This window comes from Thalia democratica, chromosome 8 (assembly GCF_965202585.1).
Source record: "Thalia democratica chromosome 8, ktThaDemo2.hap1.1, whole genome shotgun sequence".
NCBI lineage: Eukaryota > Metazoa > Chordata > Thaliacea > Salpida > Salpidae > Thalia > Thalia democratica.
The window spans coordinates 35,802,126-35,822,604 of NC_139172.1; the positions used below are offsets into that span (position 1 = coordinate 35,802,126).

General features: G+C 26.6%; 2 protein-coding genes across 2 annotated transcripts; both read left to right on the plus strand.

Moving 5' to 3' along the window:
* Positions 1-2,101: 2,101 nt before the first annotated feature.
* Positions 2,102-2,637, plus strand: LOC145842468 (tRNA-specific adenosine-34 deaminase catalytic subunit ADAT2-like). The gene has a single exon (XM_082949922.1). The coding sequence runs from the start codon at positions 2,119-2,121 to the stop codon at positions 2,623-2,625; it is 507 nt and encodes a 168-aa protein (XP_082806048.1). The 5' UTR covers positions 2,102-2,118; the 3' UTR covers positions 2,626-2,637.
* Positions 2,638-3,710: 1,073 nt separating this feature from the next.
* LOC145842209 (dol-P-Glc:Glc(2)Man(9)GlcNAc(2)-PP-Dol alpha-1,2-glucosyltransferase B-like) lies at positions 3,711-13,439 on the plus strand. The gene is made up of 5 exons (XM_082949622.1): positions 3,711-3,865; positions 5,747-5,950; positions 8,862-8,999; positions 9,537-9,697; positions 12,319-13,439. The coding sequence occupies exons 1-5, from the start codon at positions 3,731-3,733 to the stop codon at positions 13,052-13,054; spliced, it is 1,374 nt and encodes a 457-aa protein (XP_082805748.1). The 5' UTR covers positions 3,711-3,730; the 3' UTR covers positions 13,055-13,439.
* Positions 13,440-20,479: the final 7,040 nt, after the last annotated feature.

The window sequence follows — 20,479 nt, forward strand, 5'->3', positions numbered from 1 at the left end:
GTCATATAAAGTCAGTCAACAAGAACCTATTTCTGACTGATGCAACTTAATAGACTTTAGTTTAGATTTAATAAGAACAAGTGAAAATGTCTAATTCAATGTTATATGGCTAAAGTATTCATAGCCGCTATTATAAATCTTAACTTATTACTAAAATTTACTACTAAAATGTTAAACTAAAAAATAAGTTTACTTTTAGTAACGGTCAAAAAAAGATGTACTTCAAAAACCTGGAAAAAATTTTTAAAAACCTGGTGAAAAATATTATGAAAACCTGTAGAAAATTTGCCAAAAACAAGTAACCACCCTGTTATAACATAACAAAAACAAAATATAATACTTTTATTTAAGAAAGTTTTAATATAAAAAAAGGTGTAGGTTGTTATTGTAAAATCAGCACCTAAAACATATCCAATTAAAAAACAAAACTATGCTATTAAATGTATATTAGGTACTACATTTGTTAATATAGATAATTTCCCAATACCTATCAATTTACAGAAAGATAAAACTGAAAGTACTGGGTTTTCTGTAAATTTTGCAGAGATAGAATTAATTTTCTGCAATTGAAAGTTTTGTTGTTAAAATTCATAATCTGAAAAAACTGCAATTTATTCTGGGATTTGTCATTTATCTGCAACTCCAAATCCATATCACATATGTCTTCTGCTGCTTTGTTATGGGAGAACCTTCTATACTATACTATCTATACTGTATACTACCTATCCTGCTGATATTTTGTTGGCACTTGTATTGTTGATTCAATTTTTACAAACTAGATTGCAACTACAGTTTTAAGTTTTTTAAGAATGTTTGTATTTGGTGGAATTACTTAAAGTTTCTCTATTCATAGCAAAAAATATGCATATGCAATAAAGTTAGTTCAATGCCATTCTTTTTTTCTCAACTACTTAAAAAAGTTTTAAATTTATTATTCGTGACTATATTTATAATATTCAAATGTAATTCATATTAAATTTTGGTTTACATAAATCATAAGAATTTGAACTATAATATAATTACATTTAATTGTCCATCATTAAATTCCAAAATGACATTAAAAAGCAAGGATGTGTTACAGTTTTTTTAGTTCTTAAGTTTCAATTTATAGCTTTTTTGCAATATAACAAATCTATCTATACTAACAAAAAACCACTTTGGTACCTTTAAAGTTTATTGTTCTAAATCATTTCTCTGTCCATTAACATAGACAGACCATTAGTTTGCATAATAAAGTCTTGAAAGAATGAATATTATATTACTTCTCCTCTAGTAGTTGAGATCTTTTTATTTGTTTTCTAAAAATCAAAACATATAATAAATAAACAGATTTAAAGAGTCACTAAACAAAATAAAAGTAAATATATTTTTTAATATGTACAATGTTGCAACTGAAATTTTAAATTACTTAGTTTGTTTAACTAATTTAGGTTTTTTACGTAAAATTATACTTTAGTTTTTATACCTAGCACTTAAAATTTTGTAAAACTTTTAGAAAAGCTTGTTTTCTTTAAATTCTTATTGAAGAAAAACAAAATTACATAAAATATATTATAATATGTATATTTTATGAAACAACAAGGATTGTCACTCACTCAAGACAACTCATTTAGTTTAAAGTTTAAAAATTTAGGCCAACTTATACTAGTCAGATTTTTTAAAATCTTACACTAGTTTAAATATTTTGTTAAACCTCAGACATTATAGTTTATGACATAAAAATTGAATTTATTTTTGAAACTTATCTTTTTGTTCTAAATAATATTTTTGCCATTACATGATTGTTTGATGTATTAAAGCTTATTTAATACTTCAAACAATTGTTATTAATTTATTTAAATGTAGAATCAAACTTTTTAATTTTATGCTCTGACTGCATTAAACGATTTTTTTTTGGTAAACTCAGGCTAGTTTTTAATTCTTCATTTTTTTTTACATTTAGTGAAAACTTTGTTTTAGTCATCCTTAATAAAGTCCAGGAGAATATATTTTTTTATAAAATGGTTTGTACTTGTAGATATTTGTCAAAATTTGTTTGCAATGAAATCAAAAATCTAAATACTAATTAATATCTTTGTTTTAGTTTTATGCAATTGTTACCTTTCAAAAAACATTTCAATGTCTGAAGACCCACAGCTCACTAGCAGCGATGAAAAATGGCTGAACGTTGCTTTCAAACACGCGGAAGACGCCCTCCACAGGCAAGAGGTGCCGGTGGGCTGCGTGATAGTGCACAAAGACGAGCAGGTGATAGGAATAGGAGGCAACCGCGTCAACCAGGACAAGAACGCCACCAGGCACGCAGAGTTCATTGCAATAGACCAAGCAACGGAGCACTTTGAAACCCTTGGCGGGGGAGGTGCGTTTGCTGACACTGTGTTGTACGTGACAGTGGAGCCTTGCGTCATGTGCACTCACGCGTTGAGGCAAGTGGGCATTCCCAGGGTGGTGTACGGCTGCATGAACGAGAGGTTTGGTGGGTGCGGGAGCGTGCTCAATGTTGCCACGGATGAAAGGATAAATTTTCCGCTGCTCAAGTGCCAAGGAGGGCACCAGGCTGAGAGAGCAGTCAAGCTGCTGAAGGATTTTTACGCTCAGGAAAATCCCAACGTTCCTTCCTCTTGATGCGTAATTCTGTTTATTATTTATTGTACTTTTAGTTTAAGATGATGTTATTTTAATAGACTTAATACTTTAGCATTTTAATTTATGTTTGATCTCTATAAGTACCTTTCTAAATTTATAAGTATAATTAAGTGTAATTTTTTGAAAACATAATATAAAATACTTATAAAGTTCTGTTTAGTTTAATTTTTTGCTAAAAGTTTAAAAGCACATTTTTTTAAAACTAGCTCTAACTAATTTTAGTACCAGAAAACACCTCTATTATTAAAAGTTATTACCTTGAATGTTGATTAACATTTATTTATTGTTAATACTGTTTTACAAAATCTTTTAAGTACTTAGTTTAATGATAATAGATTATTAATAATTGTTTTGTTAATCACTTAGCTTAAAAACATTATTTTTTAACAATGTTTTTAGCGTTTGGTGATAACTCTTTTTACTACGTTAAATATTTAAATGGAGTTATCGATAAAAGAAATAATTTTTAGATTTTTTTAACACTGAAGTAAAAACATGATTTTTAAATGTTTATTTTACTTGCTATCTTCAACTTAGAAGTTTTGAAACTTTTTAGGATTTTTATTTAGGCAAATATTTTAGCAAAAGAATATATTTTATATTTTTACTCTAAAACTTATGTTAAAATTTTTTATAGTTTAATTTTTGATTTAGCTTTAAATATCAGGATACTTGTGTTTGAAAAGTTAAGTATGATGAATATTGTTTGATTTATTATGTTTAGGAATAACTTAAATGTTGTACTAGATGTATATATTTTAAGTTAGTTTTATTTTACATCTCATTTAACTCGAATGTCACAAAGCTATATTAATAGTTTCAGCTTTAAATTATCAATCATACTTGTTAGTCGATGTGTATAAGTAGAAACTAATTTTTGGTTTAATATTTTTGACTCAGTAACAGCAAGTTACTAGCTTAAGCAAAGTTTACACAATTTTTAAAGAGATTAATATAAAGTTACTTGATTTTTAATGTTTTATGAAGAGAAACATAATTATTAAAATAGTGAATAATTTTTTGTTTTTTTTAAGACAAACAACATTGCTTTTTTAGGTTTTTAACATATTCTATTGAAATCAATATGATATCCAGTTATGTGTTCATTTCTCTGACTGCCTTCTTTTTCAAAATAATTTATTCCTACCAGCCTACTGCATTTATCGATGAAATATTTCACATACCCCAAGCACAAAGATACTGCAATGGATCTCTAGAGGTTATTTTTAGTTGAGCATAAAAGTAAAAAACGTATTTTATTAATTTAATTAAATTATTGAAGATGTTTAAAAATTGAACTTCTTTTTCTTAAAATAATATGTCAGTCAAGCTTTAAAAATAAAATTCCATGCGCACTAGAATGACTAGATAGTTTAAAAAGTATATCACAATAACTACTATTGTTATTGTAAATATGTTTTGTTTTACTAAAAAAAAATATATTTTAAATTTTCTAAAACTGATAAATAAATATAGTACATACATCTGTTCGATAGATTGACAAACAATCAAAAATATATTTAATAATTTTTGTTTCGGCGCAGTAAAATAGTTGTAATAATAATTTTAAAGTTTACGCTTAATTGTACAATTTTTAGACCTCATTTAATAGTTAATATAATTTGAAGTTAAGTCAGAAAAATTTCTCATGAATATTTTTTTCTTAATTAGATTTTGTGTTAAGAGTGCTCTAGTTTGCTTAATGTGTTTCAAAAATTGTAACACCTTGAGCTGGTATAAACATTTTCAATAATTTAATAAAATTATAAAATTTCAATATCTGCTAAATTTAAAACACTTGTACTTAAAATTTGTTCTAAAACATGCATGTAAAAAATTAAGTTTGTATAAGTACCCAAACTTTACATACTTAAGTTACAAAAACAAAAGTATAATGTTTAAAGTAATTTTCAAGCTAAAAACCTGAGAAAAAAAGCTTTTTATTTTGATATCACATATTTTATCTGTTTTTTTTAACGAATATTTAAAAAAAAACTAAACATAATTTGTTTGATTTACCATGTATTTAATTTGCATTACATCTTTAACATATAATATTAAGGTCTTGATGTTTTGATTAAATTTAAAGTCACGTAGATTTAAAGTAGTATACAAGTTTTTAAAAATAATATACTTTTTTTTTAGAAAGTATAGCAACATAAAATAAAAAAATAAAAAACTTATTATGTCAATGTAGTAGATAAATGTAAACTCATAAATTTTTACATTTTTTAATAACACACACTTATACTGTTATAAACTTTAAAAAGTTTATTTCAAATCATTTTTATTTTTTCAATGTCATAATGAAATAGTTTAAAAGTTTTTTTTTAGCCTTAGTCTATCAAAGATAAATGTTTTTTGACTGGTTTCAGAAGATAGAGCAAAAAATAGAATAACAATTCACAATTCAATGTAGATGTTTTATCTATAATTTAAATAACTACTAGCTAATAAGAATACCAAAGTAATATTTACCTTTAAAAAACTGAACCTAACTTTAAATAATATTTTTATCTGTATATTATAACTAGAAGATTTTAAATTTTTTTAAGCTAATTTCTAAAAAAACTTGTAGTTATTTTGTTTTACATTCAGCTTATAAATAATATTTTAAAAAATAAGCTAAAATACATAACAATTCACAAATCACTCTAGATCTTATATCTAAGAGTTAAATAATAACTACCTGTGATGAAAACATAGCATTTTTTAAGATTCAATAACTCTAGCTAACTTAAGTTATTTTTTTGATTATCTGTTGCATTATGTTCAAAATAATATAAATAGTTTTAAGCACTTTTCCAAATAAAGGTTAAATACTATTTACAAATTCATTTTAATTTAGATATCAATTTTTTTAAAGTTTTGATGAGTTGAATTTGCAATTTACACTTAGAAAAAAATAAACCAAATCGATTTTATACTTGCATTTGGATGTTTTCTTATTCATTTAGATACAAATTCGTATACATTAATATGTGTAATAGTATACAGAGGCGTAAAAACTAATTACTTTTAGTATGCGTGTAAGTATTAGCGGTGAACAAACTAAAAATGGTGGTGAGTTAAACACGTAAATAGTTTTAATTCCTCACAGTGGGACGACAAGATAACAACTTTGCCCGGTTTGTACATCGCGTCCGTTCTGCTCATAACCCCGCTGAGGCTCATTTTCTCCTTCGTGACCTGCAACGTGTGGTGCCTCCGCATGGTGAACGTGTTATTCGGTGTTGTGAACCTGCTGCTCATCAAGAAGATAATGAGAAAGCTGCACTACTCCCAAGACAGCAAGTCCGATCAGGTTTGTACGATTTTATTGGGTTTGTAGAGTATTACGTTGCGCTCAAATGAAACAGTGACTTTGTTTTTTTAGTATACCAGTTTATTTTGTACTTTTATGTCTCAAGAGACCTTCTTGAAGCTTTTTTATATAGTATGTGTCAGTAGGATACAGTTTGTAGAGTGAAATAGCAATGAATTAAAATAAAATATTTAAGTAGTAATAAAATACTATTTTAAGGACAAATAAAGTTTATATTTACAAAGGTGTATGGTTAGTTTTATGAAAAGGTTTAGTTGTAAGTTTAAAACTTGTCTTTTATTTAAACTAATTACAGAAAAAAGATTTTCTATAAATAAGTTAGCTTAAACCAAGTTTAAATATTTAGTGTATTATAATTTTTAGGATTAAAAACTTAAAATAACTTTGACTTTCATAAGTAACCTTAAAGAAATTAAGATAGCTTTAATGTCATTTTTTAAGTAAGATCTTTTGCTTGTGTTATAAGATTATTTCTAACATAATACCTGTACATATTTAATCGAGTATAAGTTAAAGTTCTTAAAATTAGTATCTATGTACAAAACAATAAATAATGTAGGGTAGATTTTAGAAAAGTAAACGGTAGAGCTCTTCATTAAAGGAATTGTCAATTAAAAGTTCTGTAGTGATGGATTACAGTTAAAAAAATATTTTGTTTCAATTTTCTCACAACTTAGTAAATTTAATGATTTTAGCATATTTTAGCTGACAGCAATTGTATTTTAGAATTTTTAATATTAGTTATTTAATTCTTGTTAAACATTGAACAAAATAATTTTAACTGATTATTTAAACATTGAAAACTACATTTTTTGAATAGTTTACTATAGACAATATAAATTTTTATTTAAATAAACCTTTTAGAATTTAATATAGGATTATCTAGAATTAAGCATATTTAAGTATTAAATCAATAGAAAATAAAAACAAAGCAACAGTAGTGCTTTTAATGTAATAAGCTGAATACAGTATCAAAAACTTTGAGAGGTGGGTAATTTAAATAAAAAAATTAAAGTAGTATATATGATGAAAAATTAGCAATATTTAATTGAATAAACATTAATATAGATTTAATTAATGTTTATTCAATTAAATATTGCTAATTTTTTATCATATATACTATTTTAAAGTTTTTCATAATTTTTTATAAAAGTTTTATCAGCAATAAAACTATTTTGTTTAATGTTTTTATTTATAAAACTCAATTTAGCATTAAAAATTTTAAATTTTTCAAATTAAGTGTTTACATTTATTTCTATAAAATGTGCTTATTGATAGTTTAAGATGTGGGTAAATAATTTCTCTTTAAATTAATGTTTAAAATCATTACATATTGCTAATCACAATAGTAAACTAAGTTTCAATTAAACTACAAAATATTTTACTCTTTAAGAAAAAACAAACTGAAATCAAAAAGGTTTAATTTCATAACAACTACTTAATTACTTTAAGTTTATATCATTAAATAACTTTAGCAACAAGCTTTTATGAACAATTATTTTTAGTACTTAAGCCGATAATTGTAACGTTTCTTTTTACTTAACAAAAATAAATGGTCAGGGTTGCCAAAAAACTTGGAATTCTGGAAAAAACTTCGGAACTTAACAATTTAGGTTAAAAAAAAAACCTGGAAAGTGAGAAATTTTGAAGAAAAAAAACTGGAATTTTGAATAAAAATCACTAAGAATACGGAATTTTAATAATTTTCACATGTTAAGCAATGAAATTTCGATTATTATGGTAAAAGTGTATCATAACAAATTTATATCATTAATACCTTTCTAAATAAATACATATTTAAAGTAATTTTTTTGTATCTTTTCTATGTTGCTATACTATTTGAGACAGTTTTTTACCTTAAGTTTAATTTTATACTATAAATGGACCAAAAAAATTGTTCTTTAAAAACCTGGAAGAAGTTTAGAAAAGCTGGAAAATATTTTTTTAAAGCTTTGCCAACCCTGAAAGTATTTATAAAAGTTAAGTTTTTACAAAATTCTAATAACAACCAAAATTTTCACCAAATATATAAGCAGTGGTGTGTTAAAGAATGTTTTATCCGGAGTGTTTTCTCGAGTAGTAATTAGGTTCAATAAGGAACCACCTATAACAAAACGCTGATCGTAAAAATTTCGTTTATTAACTTCAGTCTGTTTTTATTAAGTTTTGAAAGTTTAAATACTGAAATATTATTGAGTACAAATATAACAATAAGCCTTAAAAATTTACAATTTCCTTCATAGCAGAAGGTAATTGTAAGAACATAGTTTTAAAGTATAACAAGTTTATATTTTTTAACCGTTGTTTAAAAATGCTAACATAAGAATTAAAAATGTATTTTAAAAAATCTCAAAGTATCATTCAAAATTAACTTTCATCAAATCAAAACAAAAACAAATAGTCTTTATTTGAAGACTTTAGCTATCAGCAAAGTTAATTAAGTAAGTATTATATTTAAACAATTATGTTTTAATACTGATATTATACAAAACAACAACTAAACAAAACTAGTAAAAATACTCTCCAGCATGATTGAAAAACACAGAAAACAAATTAACACGTATATTAAAATTATTTCCTTATAGGTAGTGTAATATTGCGTATGCGCATATTTTGTATTTATCTAACCGCATTTTTTACTTGCGCCTTGGGCAGCTCAATATTTAAAACGGTTATAATTTGTCTATGATATTGATAGAAGAATTTAAACTTTCTATTCTCCTAGTAAATAGTTCTGAACACTAAGATTAATTGTTTTATTTTTAGACACCATACTTGGGTAATTTTGGGGGATACGTTCATTGCCACAATGACAAATCTCAAGGATTTTTTTGATGTCACAACAACACCTACAAAAACTTTGTAATTAAAACTAAAATCATTTTTACAGGAACTTTTGGAAATTTCCTCCATCTCAGTCTCCCTTTTCCCCCTCCTCTACTTCTTCACTTTCCTCTACTACACCGAAACCTCCTCCGCAACACTGGTGCTGTTAACCTACCTCCTATCCCTCCACCATCGCCACAAGGTTTTATTTTTATACTTAATTTGCAAAATATTTTATTTCTTTGAAAGTTGACAAAATTAAAAATTAAAAGCCAGACTTTTTATTATTATTGTTTATTTTTAGTTTAAATTGCAAAGTATTTGTTTTTTACATTATAAAAAAAAATAGTTTAATATTAGTTTTTTTTTAACTTTTATACTTTATTCTTACAGATTATTACAAACAAAACAATGCTTCACTCTTATACCAAGCTGTAAGACAGGGGTCGGCAAAGTGCGGCCCGCAGATCGTATTAAAATTTTTTATTCAATTAGTTTAATACATTAGTAATCTGATAAAACAAAAAATAAATTTTAGTGTTATCTTTAAAGAAAAATCTTTCGCCTAATTTTTTTTGTTCAAAAATATTATATTTAAATATGTTTTCTAAAGCACATAAAAAACATTCCTTTTTTGACTTGCCGACCCCTGCTGTAAGAGATCATTAGTTATCAAAATAATTCTGAAAAGGTTTGAATAAAAAAATTATCAAAGTTTTTATTCAAGTTCTCACACCAGGTGGCGGCGTTGTGCGGAGTGGTGGCGATCCTGTTCAGGCAGAACAACGTGGCGTGGGTGGGGTTCGCGGCCGGTTGCCGGGTGGCCGGGTTCCTGCAGGAGGACAGCAAGGAGATCAACAAGATACAGGTGTCGCCCGACCTCAACGACAAAGTGGCCAGGTTTCGTTTGTTGTTGTGTTTTAATATTATTAGTATTAGTTTAATAAAAGGTGTTTAATTCAAGCACTAGTTTGAGCCATTGTTGGTTGTTTTTTGTTTAACTGTAAGTATAAGTTTTTATGATTACTTTGATAATGATATTTAAGTTTCAATCTATAAAGACTTAAAGTATATATATTTTTTTATTTAAATGGTCTTTTGAGCAGTAAGACGCTTAAATTTAAAAAAAAAAATAAATAAAAAGCTCTATTAGAAAGCTTAAAATGTGATTAAGATTTATTATATAAGTTTTGTAAATAAGTCTTTTGAATTAATATGTTGAAAAAAGCTTAAGTTGAAATAGTGGTCAATTGTATAAGTGTTTTAAATTAAAAAGTAGAGTTTTTCATCTTATAAAGTTTTGTTAAACTATGCATAAGTATGTACAATAAGTTTTTAACCTTTTTATTTTCGTAAAATTGTTTAAAAAATGTTTCATAAAAATATCCACAAATTTACTTAAAAGCGGTATTATTAACAGCTATGTACTTCTAGTATTGTATTAAAAAAAACAGTTCAAAGATATCGAAAAAGTTTTATAAGTTATCATTTCTCACTAAATTACGTAATATGATACTGATTACTAAATCGTGAGTGGGAAAGTAAACTTACTTCTTACACTACAAACGTTTTCGCTGAAATAAATTAAAACATAAATACATCCAGTATTCTACCATTTATAGTTCAGGGTTTTTAAAAATTTATTTTTCTATCATAACTAATTACCAGATATATACTTTTTTGGTGATTTTTTTCTTTGTAGTAAATATTTTTTGGTAGAAATTTTTTGTATTTTGCATTGGAGTTTAGTGTTTTATTCTTTAACATTAAAAAAATTCAAAACTATTAAATGAAAAATTAGATATAAAATATTTTTTAAACAAACTCTACGTAGCTGTTCATTTGCAGTGTGCTCATTTTAGTTTTTATACTATTTCATCGAAAACATGTATGTTTAAAATTGTCTTAAAAACAAAGTATACAGTAATCCATTTTATTGTTTTATAGGACTATACCAAATTATTAATTTACTCAAACTAAATCATTGTTACCAAACATAAGCTTTTGCTTATACACAGCTTATATAGATTTAATTTCGAAAGTTGGAAAATAAGTTTTTCAAAAGCATTTAAAATAACAAAATTTGAAATAACTTTTTCTCTAAATGTTTAGTGAAGTAAAATCTACTTAGATAGATGCAAAAGCAGACAAGGTATAAATATCGATCGTCTTACAAGGATATACAAGATCATCAATAAAATGTACTAAACAACTTTAATATGAATAAGCAAATTGAATTTAACCTAAAAAAAACTTCCAAAGATAATTTATTGCTCAATCAACTAGTAGAAAATAAATTCAATTACTAAAAATTTTTATATTTTTGAAATTTCAACAATACAGAAAATGAATTAAAACGTGTATTCAAATTATTTCCTTATAGCTAATTCAATATTGCGTATGCACATATTTTGTATTTATCTAACCGCATTTTTCTACTTTTGCCTTGGGCAGATCAATGTTATAACTTGTCTATTTTTGTAGAAATTAAACTGTATAGTTTAATTCAATAACAGCACAGATACTTAAATACCTTTTAGAATATTTAATTTTTTGTTGCTGTACTTGAGTAGTTATTATGTCGTGCCTAACTAAAAAGCTTTACATCACTTTTTATTATACTAAATAAAACAAATTAGCTGATGTATTGCAGTAAAGATAAGTATTATAAAACGAAATGCAGTTTAACATAACGTTCAAAACATAGACTTATTTAACGTAAAGTTATCAGGTTAGTCTTAAAAAATTCCGTATGTAATACACTTACTTTTAAAGAATTGAAATAAGTTTTTAAAAGGTAACATAATGATTCTTTTAATTTTAGATTTACTACTAAACAAGTAAAAGCAACTTGCAATTTTCATATTGTTGTATAATATATAAAAATCAGTTGCGCTAATCTTAATTGATATCTTAAGAAATTAACTTACTTCACTAAACATCTTAATTAACTTTTCAATTTATTATCCTAATGTAAATTTTTTGTTGAAATTTTATAATGAAAACTACACCTGCGGAGAGAACAGTTGTGCAGGTCTATCTACTCGTAAAGTTTGATATTTTAACTAAATTGACGGTTACATGACAATTTAAGTTCTAAAAAAAATTTTAAGGGCAACAACTTAAAAAGTAGTATATATTTGAAAAAAAAAAATATGTATGTTTGTCTTATTAATAGCTTTTTTTTTCTTTTTGTAAAATCTATATATTTTTTAAGATATCAGAAAATAAAATAAAATTAAGTATATTTTAAAACTTATTTTAGCCATGTCTAAAAAATATATTTAATATTTTATAAAAATAAAAAATGGCTTGTAGATACTAATAAGACCAAAATACATATTTTTTTATTTTCTTCGAGTATATACTACTTTATAAGATGTGGCCCTTTAATTTTTTTTAATTTTGAATTGTCCGAATTTGAATTGTCGTGCACCCAAATTGACAATGCTATAAAAATTAATTGATTGAGCAATATTTTATAAAATTATTTAATTTAAGATCTTTGTATTTTCCTGCAGGCTGTTAGCATCACTCACTGCCGCGCTCATCAAGTACATCCTGGTGGTGGGCAACTTGTTCAAAATTGCCAAGCTCGTCTCCCCCTACATCGCCACCTTCGCCCTCTTCCTTCTCTTCCTCCTCATCAACGGGGGCGTCGTCGTCGGCGACCGCTCCTCCCACCGCGCCGTCCTCCACCTCTCCCAGCTCCTCCACTGCTCCCTCTTCCTCCTCGTCTTCTCCCTGCCCCTCCTCGTCACTCCCGCCAAAGTTCAACGCTTCGCGCGCTTTTTGAAAAGTCACGCTTCGCTGGCTTTCATGTTGGTCACGTGCTTCGCCTACTCCCTCCACGAGTTCAGCGTCGTGCACCCGTACCTGCTGGCCGACAACCGCCACTACGCCTTCTACCTCCACAAGAACCTCCTGTCGAAACCCCTTCTCCGCTTCGCCCTCCTCCCCGCGTACCTGTACTCCGTCTGGAGCGTCAACGACTCTTTGCGACGCAAGAGCGTCCTCTGGCGGCTGGTCTACCTGCTGAGCGTCGCCCTGGTGACCGTCCCCGCGGCCCTGCTGGAACTCAGGTACTTTTCCCTGCCCTGGCTCATGTTCCGCTTGAACGTCAAGGTGGAAAGCAAGAAGCAGGTGTTTCTCGAGTTGGGGTATTTTTTGATGGTCAACTTGTTGACGGTGGGCGTTTTCGCGATGAAGACTTTCGATTGGGCGGACGTCGAGGGGCCGCAGCGGATAATTTGGTGATTTCCCCGATTCGAGATAGTTGTGATCAAAAATTTATGGAATATGCAGTAAATATTTCAAGCTTTGCTTTTATTTTAACAAAAAGCACTTTAGTGTAAAATTTTATACAAAAATTTTTTGTAAAAAGTTGTATTATTCAATACATTGTTTTGATGTATTTGGTCAGACTTCAGACAAACAGTTTTTTGACAATAAGTGAGAACTTTTAATTTGGATTAAACTAAACTTATATAAATCTTTCTAACATCGTTCATCTTATTCAGTTTGATGATTTAATTGAATTTAATTCATTTCTTAGAAAAAATCTCTATGTATACTTTAATAGATCAAATCTTGTTTTTTATATTTTAGTTATATGTTTTGTTTTATGTTTTCTGTGTATAACTTTACCGCTTTTTAAATTTAACTACGTTTAGAAAACATGTTTACCTTTATAACATATTTTTGACTTATGAATTTTTTACGTTATAAATCTTTTAATACTTTCTTAATATTTTAAACAATATTTTTATCATTTTTAACGTTCCTTTCAGAACCAATGCTTTTATACAGAGTAACTAAATAATTAATTTTTTATTCATTTTTTATGCATCTTAACCATTACCTGCTTCAAATTCGTATTGCAATATGTAAGCTTTTCCGACTAATTTTTATTGCACATATATATATAGTACAATTGCTTTGTCGATTTCGCTGAAACAACTAATTGAGTAGAGTAATCGGTGTAAATATATGTTTTTGTACTTCGTAATAAACAAATAGTAGCTAATATATATACTTTAATCATTAAAAAAAAAAGATTTTGGTCGATAGTGCTCGACAATATTTGGATTGGAGCTAAGTATTTGTTTGATTATAAAGTACAGATTATAAAATTAATGGGAAATACGAAACAAGACAAAATCAAAACTTAATACTATATTCGGCTGCAAACTTTGCAACTTAAAAAAATCGAAATTGTTAAATCAGATAAGTGCATAACACTAAACAAGAAAAGTGAAAGACAAAATATATGCATCCATTACCTTTTTAGCAAAACTAAAACTATTTAAATATTAATTCAAAGTAAAATTAAGCCCGCGAACACGAGCAGTTTAAAACATTTTTGTAAAACAAACTTTTCAAAATGCATAGATTCTTAAAATAAAAAGATCAGCGTATTTTTCTAAATTAATTTGCTGTACAAAAACCTTCATTATTACTACGTTATGATACTTGTAAAATTTCTGAATTCTAAATTTCTGTTAAACACTGTTAATAAACTTAAGCCTTACTGATGAGTATATAAGGTACAGTGCTTATTCACTTATCCGGACAGTTTCAGTCAGAAGAAAATTCAAAAAAATGTAATAGTAAACACAAAAATTCATTCAAAAAGTTTCGCAACTTTTTAATTTCCATGAATTTTCTGCTGAAAAACGTGGAAAAACTATAAAACAAACGTCTATTATTTCTATTTTTAGTATAACTTTTAATAAAAACTAGTTTGTTAGGAGTGATGTGTTTCCGTTAAATTGAATTAAAACTTAGTCAAAGTTTCCGGTCTCTTTCTGTCTGTTTTTCTAATTAAAAAAAAAGTCTTTCATTTCATTCAAAGAAATAGGTTTACATTATTTTTTGTTTTTATACATAAATTTAATTTATATTTTCTCTTAAACAAAAATTAATATTTTTTTAAATTAATACTTAGGGCAGGTGGAACTACAAATGATGAATTTTACTTGCTTGACCCACAAAAATGTATATAGTTGCAGAGGGTAAGTAAGTCTGATGTTTTTCTACCATAGATAAAATAAATTGATTAACATTAAGTTTAGCTTTTATTATTTATAGTCTTATCATATATTACTTACAGTTACTATGTATTTGTTTTTACCATAACACTTTTATTATGCATTGCATTATATGCAGCAGTTATATTATTATATGAAATAAAATGATTTTTTGTAGTTATCCGGATTTTTAGTTATCCGGACACGTTTACAGAAAAATCTTGCCCAACGTGTACGGATAAGTGAATAAACACTGTAATATATCTTATATATGATACGGTCGTACAAACCTATTGTTTTTTATATAACTAAAGAAATATATATGTATATAGAAAATCGTGTGGTTGATTAAACTTAAATACTTCCCACAGAGCCCACTGGAAGGGCTTATAAAAAGTTTTTTTTTTTAAAAGTCGATTTCAAAAAAACCAAAACATACGTTTCATAAAGAAAAAAAAAGTTTTTAACATACAGCTAGTACAGTTTGAAACAGATAGCACTTTGCGAAACAATGATACAAAAAGTATGACATGATTATTAAATATTGTACAGTACAAATATTTAGTGCCGAAATTAACTTTCTATCTAGCTATACAAACAGTTAAAATTCACAAAACTACTTTCAATTCATATTTGCAGCCTACAGCGCAATTACATTGACTCTGGGTTAGATTGATTTTATTTAAGATCTTTTGATTGTGTGACTTCATTAATCTCTCCCAATTTTCCATACATGAATAACTAATTTACATATTATGTTTGTTATAGATTTTCAATGTTGTTTTTTAGCCTTTCAACTTGAAACCCAGAAGAATTAGGCAGTACAGATAGAACTTCGTCTCTGTACAACTCTTTCTAAATCAAAAATTTTATCAACCCGTCTAAAAAGAATTCCTACTAATTCACATAATTCTGCACCCATAAACGACCACTGTGCTGCATCAAAAAGAGAGCTGGTGTTAAGTTCATTTTTTTAGTTTGATGTAGTTGATTTTTATCGTTCAATCAGCAAAGAATTGGTAGTAAAATCACTAAAATTTGCTGGTAGTTATACTAGCTACCTACTGAAGACTAATAAAAAATGTAAATCTGTTCTTTACGAACAACTTTATTTACAAGGAAACCTGTGGCGAAAGAAGAGAACAAATAACACCAGCTCTTATTTTGATGTAGCGCAGTGGCCGAAGCGTAGTGCAGTGGTGATGTAGCACAGTAGTCGTTTATGTGTGCAGAATTATATGAATTAGTACCACTTTGTTGGACGGGTTAAAAAATTTTTGTTTTAAAAAAAGCTGGGTTGTACAGGGACGATGGTCTAGTTGTAATACCTAGTTCTTCTAGCTTTAATAAACAAATGCATGCCTTCTACAATTCTACTGGGTTACGAGTCACTGTTGATGATAACTGACTACCTGGATGTGAAGCTAAACTTGTATAATCTCTTTTGTACCTTATAAAAAGCTAAACGCAAAAATTAGGTGTATTAATAATTGTTCTTGTCTCCAAAAAAATGTTGTAAAACAAAAACCAAATATAGTTAATTAATCAACCTTTAGATAATTAATCAAGTAATGAAGAAAGCTTTTTAAAGACAAAACACGATTTAAAATTAATAATGAAAAATGCAATTACGATGACAAACTTAATTTTGAAACAACGAAGAAAAACTAAAACGAACAACAAAAACAAAATGAAATAAAATTTGGTATAATCCCTAATTTAGTTATTCAGTTAAAACAATTATCGGCATAGAATTTGTAAATCTAGTAAAAAAAAAAATACTCAAAAGTCTTTAAAAATATAATATGCGAGTTAGTTATTCATGTACGATGAAATTGAAGAGATTAATTAAGTCACATAATCAAAGGATTTTAAACAAAAGTAGTTTAATCAAAAATCAGTGTATTTGTGCTGGTGGCTTTAAATATAATTTGAAGGGGGGTAATTGCCGGTCAGAGAACATTATTTACAAGGCAACATATAACTCTGACCTTGAAAAGAAGTTCTACATCGGCTTATTCTTGATTCAGATTCCGATATGCTAACCATAAAAAGTTTTTAATATGTGGTGAAAATGAGACTGAGCTTTCGAAGTATGTTTTCGGCCCGCAAAAACATTGATTTAAGATTAACTTGGGAGGTGACAAAAAGAGCACAAACAATAGCAGATGGTAATATTCTGCTTGTAGGCTATGCTTAAAATTTGTAGAAAAGTTATTTGCGAGCTGCATTAAGGATTAAAAAAAAGCCATTTAAATTAAGTGCTAAAAAATTTAGAAGAAAAAAACTTAGTTAGCCTCAATTATGTTTTTACCATGCTGTGGAAAATAGTCTCAGTACATTATCAGCCATTCTTGGTTGTAAAAGCCCTACTGCTAAAAAAATTTAACTAGTCTTAAGCAAACAGGAATTTTTCGCATTTAATTTGGTTACAGTTTCTTCTTCTTGTATTAACTTAACTTAGATAAAGAAAAAGGTAAAATTCTCAGTTTAGGAACTTTACATTCTTATAAAACTTTTTTTTGTACAATACATTAAACTGTATCCGTGATGTATGATTCAATAACCAAAAGGTTTTTTTTGTACATCAGTGTCGGAGTTTTGAATTTTTTTTGTCATTTAATAATAACTTACAATCTTTAATGCTTTTAAAACTAATTAAAAATAGACTAAAGTTATAACTAATTATCTAAAATATTTTATTATTCAAATTACGTTTAACCTGATGGCGTAGAGGTCCTAATACTGGTTTTGAAAAATCTCTTAATTTTACTTTGCAAGACCGAAACCCACCGGTACAACATATACTAAAAAAGAGCTACTAGCTTAAAATAATTCATCGTTTTGCTTCTGATTTACACTCAATATTATTTTTCTGCTAAAACTGTTTTGATCAAGTATATAAAACTTAATACAGTATAAACATTTGTTTTAAATTTACAAACTTGGTTAATTCCTTCGTATACTTAATATTCAATCTTTTAAATATTATAAAAAGCTGTCTTATTTTTGTGTATATATTTATAAATTTTTTTTAAATCATTATAAAAAGTTATATAACTATTTTCCTTAGTTTTGACTGCTCTTTTTGCAGTTCGTACATAGCTAGAAAGTTGCTCAAAAAATTGAGACTTAATAGTTGTGTTTAGTTTCTAGATCTAGAGTAATTTTTTTAAAATTTAACTTTAAATTTATTATTCAGTCAATAAACTCAAAAAAAAGTTCTAAGTTTTTCAAAAATATAAATCAAAACAATAATAATTTAATTTATCTCAATCTAAAGTTCGATCATCAGATTAAAAGCCTTCGGTAGACTGAGACCCGGGTTTCGTTTTTGGTGAAACTCGTCAGTCATATAGTATACAAAAACGTGAAAAAACGTTTTTTAGTTGTTAAAATTGTTTGTTAAAGTATGTAACATTTAATAGTTATTATAGTTATCTAAAATTGCAAATATGCGAATATAATAAAAACTATTAATTGTTTTGGGATATTAAATGTATAAAATTTACGAATCAGACTTTATACACTAGTTAAGTTTCATTTCACATTAATAAAACTTATCAAAAATAAGTTAAACTAAACTTTTAACAGTTTTATGCTATGTTTATACTCTGATTTGGTGCTGATAATGTAGAAGATTTATTAAAAAAAATTTTAAAAGTAATTTTTTTATTTTAAAAACCGCCAGCAGTATTTTCGTCGTTTTCGTCGGTTGAATTCGCATTATCTATCAGACTTGACTGTAAAACTTTTATCAAAATGTCTTTCAAGTATAGAGTTTATATTTCAAATTTTCACCTTAGAAAAAGATTGCTTTTAAGTGTTGATTTTTAAAGTACTATAATAAAGTTATATTTTAAAACAGAATAAGTGATTAAAAAAGGTATGAGTATTGTAAAAGCCTTGTAAAGACCTGCTGTAAGGATGTTTAATGCAGTAGAATATTGGATTAAAAAATTATAGTGTATAAAAAATCAAGCTTTTGGTAGTTTAATTCAAGCTTTAAATTCGAAGGTATTTCTTTAAGTTTTAATATAAGTTATTTTTTAACAAAAACACTTGAAATAGGTTAAAGTTATTAATCAAATTTATTCTGAAAGTAACTTCATATGTAAACGATCAATTTTTATAAACTAAACTGTAAAGTTTTTGTAAACATTTTAGCTATTTTTTGTTTTAAGTAGACATAAATAACTAAAGGATTTTTTTAAAATATTGTTAAATTTACTAAAATCATTATAAACTTAAAGTTTTTTAATGGCGAAAAACAATCAGTCCTTCTATCTTTTGCAATAATAAACGTTTTCTTGGCAATAGCGAATGTGTTACATTATTTAAAGCTTTACCTGCTTCATTAATATTTGCGTTTTTATTAGCCAAAAATAAAGTTTTAAACGATTTAAAAGACCCTTTGTGAACTGCCATTTGGAGAACATAAACAATTACTTAACGTATGACATTAAAATTAGTAGGATTGGTTTTAGGAGACTGTACTAAAGATTAAGTCATTGCTTTTGTATTGTCAATGTGAAGTATTGTTTTAAAAAACTGTAAAACTAGAAAGCTTTTTTATTCTTTAGGCAATAAAACATATAAAAAAGGATTATATTAATTTTCAAAACTAGACAGGATGATGAATTTTTTCGCTAAATTTTTTTTTTTTTTAAAACACAGTAATAACAAGAAACAAAACTAATTCAAACCGCATTTTGTTTTATTAACTCATTGTCTTATGTATGTAACGATGAGTAAGTTATCAAATTTACAGACAAGTCCTAGTTTTGTGAGCTTGTTTGATCTGAAAAGATATTTATAATTTTGTTTTTATACTGTTATTTTTCAAGAAAAACAATTCTAGGCCCCTCATCAGGTGAGCATCAATTTATTATCACGTTTGATTTATTCTACAACCTTAATAATATATTTAAAATTAGTAGGTGAGTTGTTATCAGTAGATGAGATAATTAACTTATGGGCAGTTGCAACTATGTTTGATTTAAAACTAAATTTATCATTTGAAAAAAAAACTTAAGTTAGTCATTACTTTGCTTACTTTCTTCGGTTTACTAAAAAAAAACTAAATATCTCTTGCATACTTTAATACAAAAGATCTGTTATATTAAATTTGTTAAATTAAATACATTTACAACTAACCAACTTACTTTTCTTTAGCGAAATTTGTGAGTTTGTTTTACTATTTTTTTATTCATGTAGTTTAAAATGTTGTGGCTCCTAAAGGTATAAAAGTATTTTTCAAACTATTAGTTTTATACAGATTTCATCACAAACTCTAATAATGCTACTTAACAGGCCTTTATTTTTATTGTAAATTGTCAAAATTAAATTTTTTAATATAATGAAAGTTTTAATACTTATTATAATGTGAAAAAACTTTTCAAGCAGTAAATATGTTAGCAACAATCAACACTATGTTTATGTATTATAGTCTTTTGAAGCTTTAATTGTCCTTATAGTAAAAAGATATAAAAAATAAATTTAATTTTTGTCAATAAGTTGTTGTAAAGCTAATGTCTATAAAAAAGCTTTACAGTTTTTTTTTTGTAAATAAAAGTGAAAAACCACCAAAAAATTTGGTTTAAGCAGAAATTTTAATTTACCGTCAATATTTTCATTCTCAAAATAATTTTAA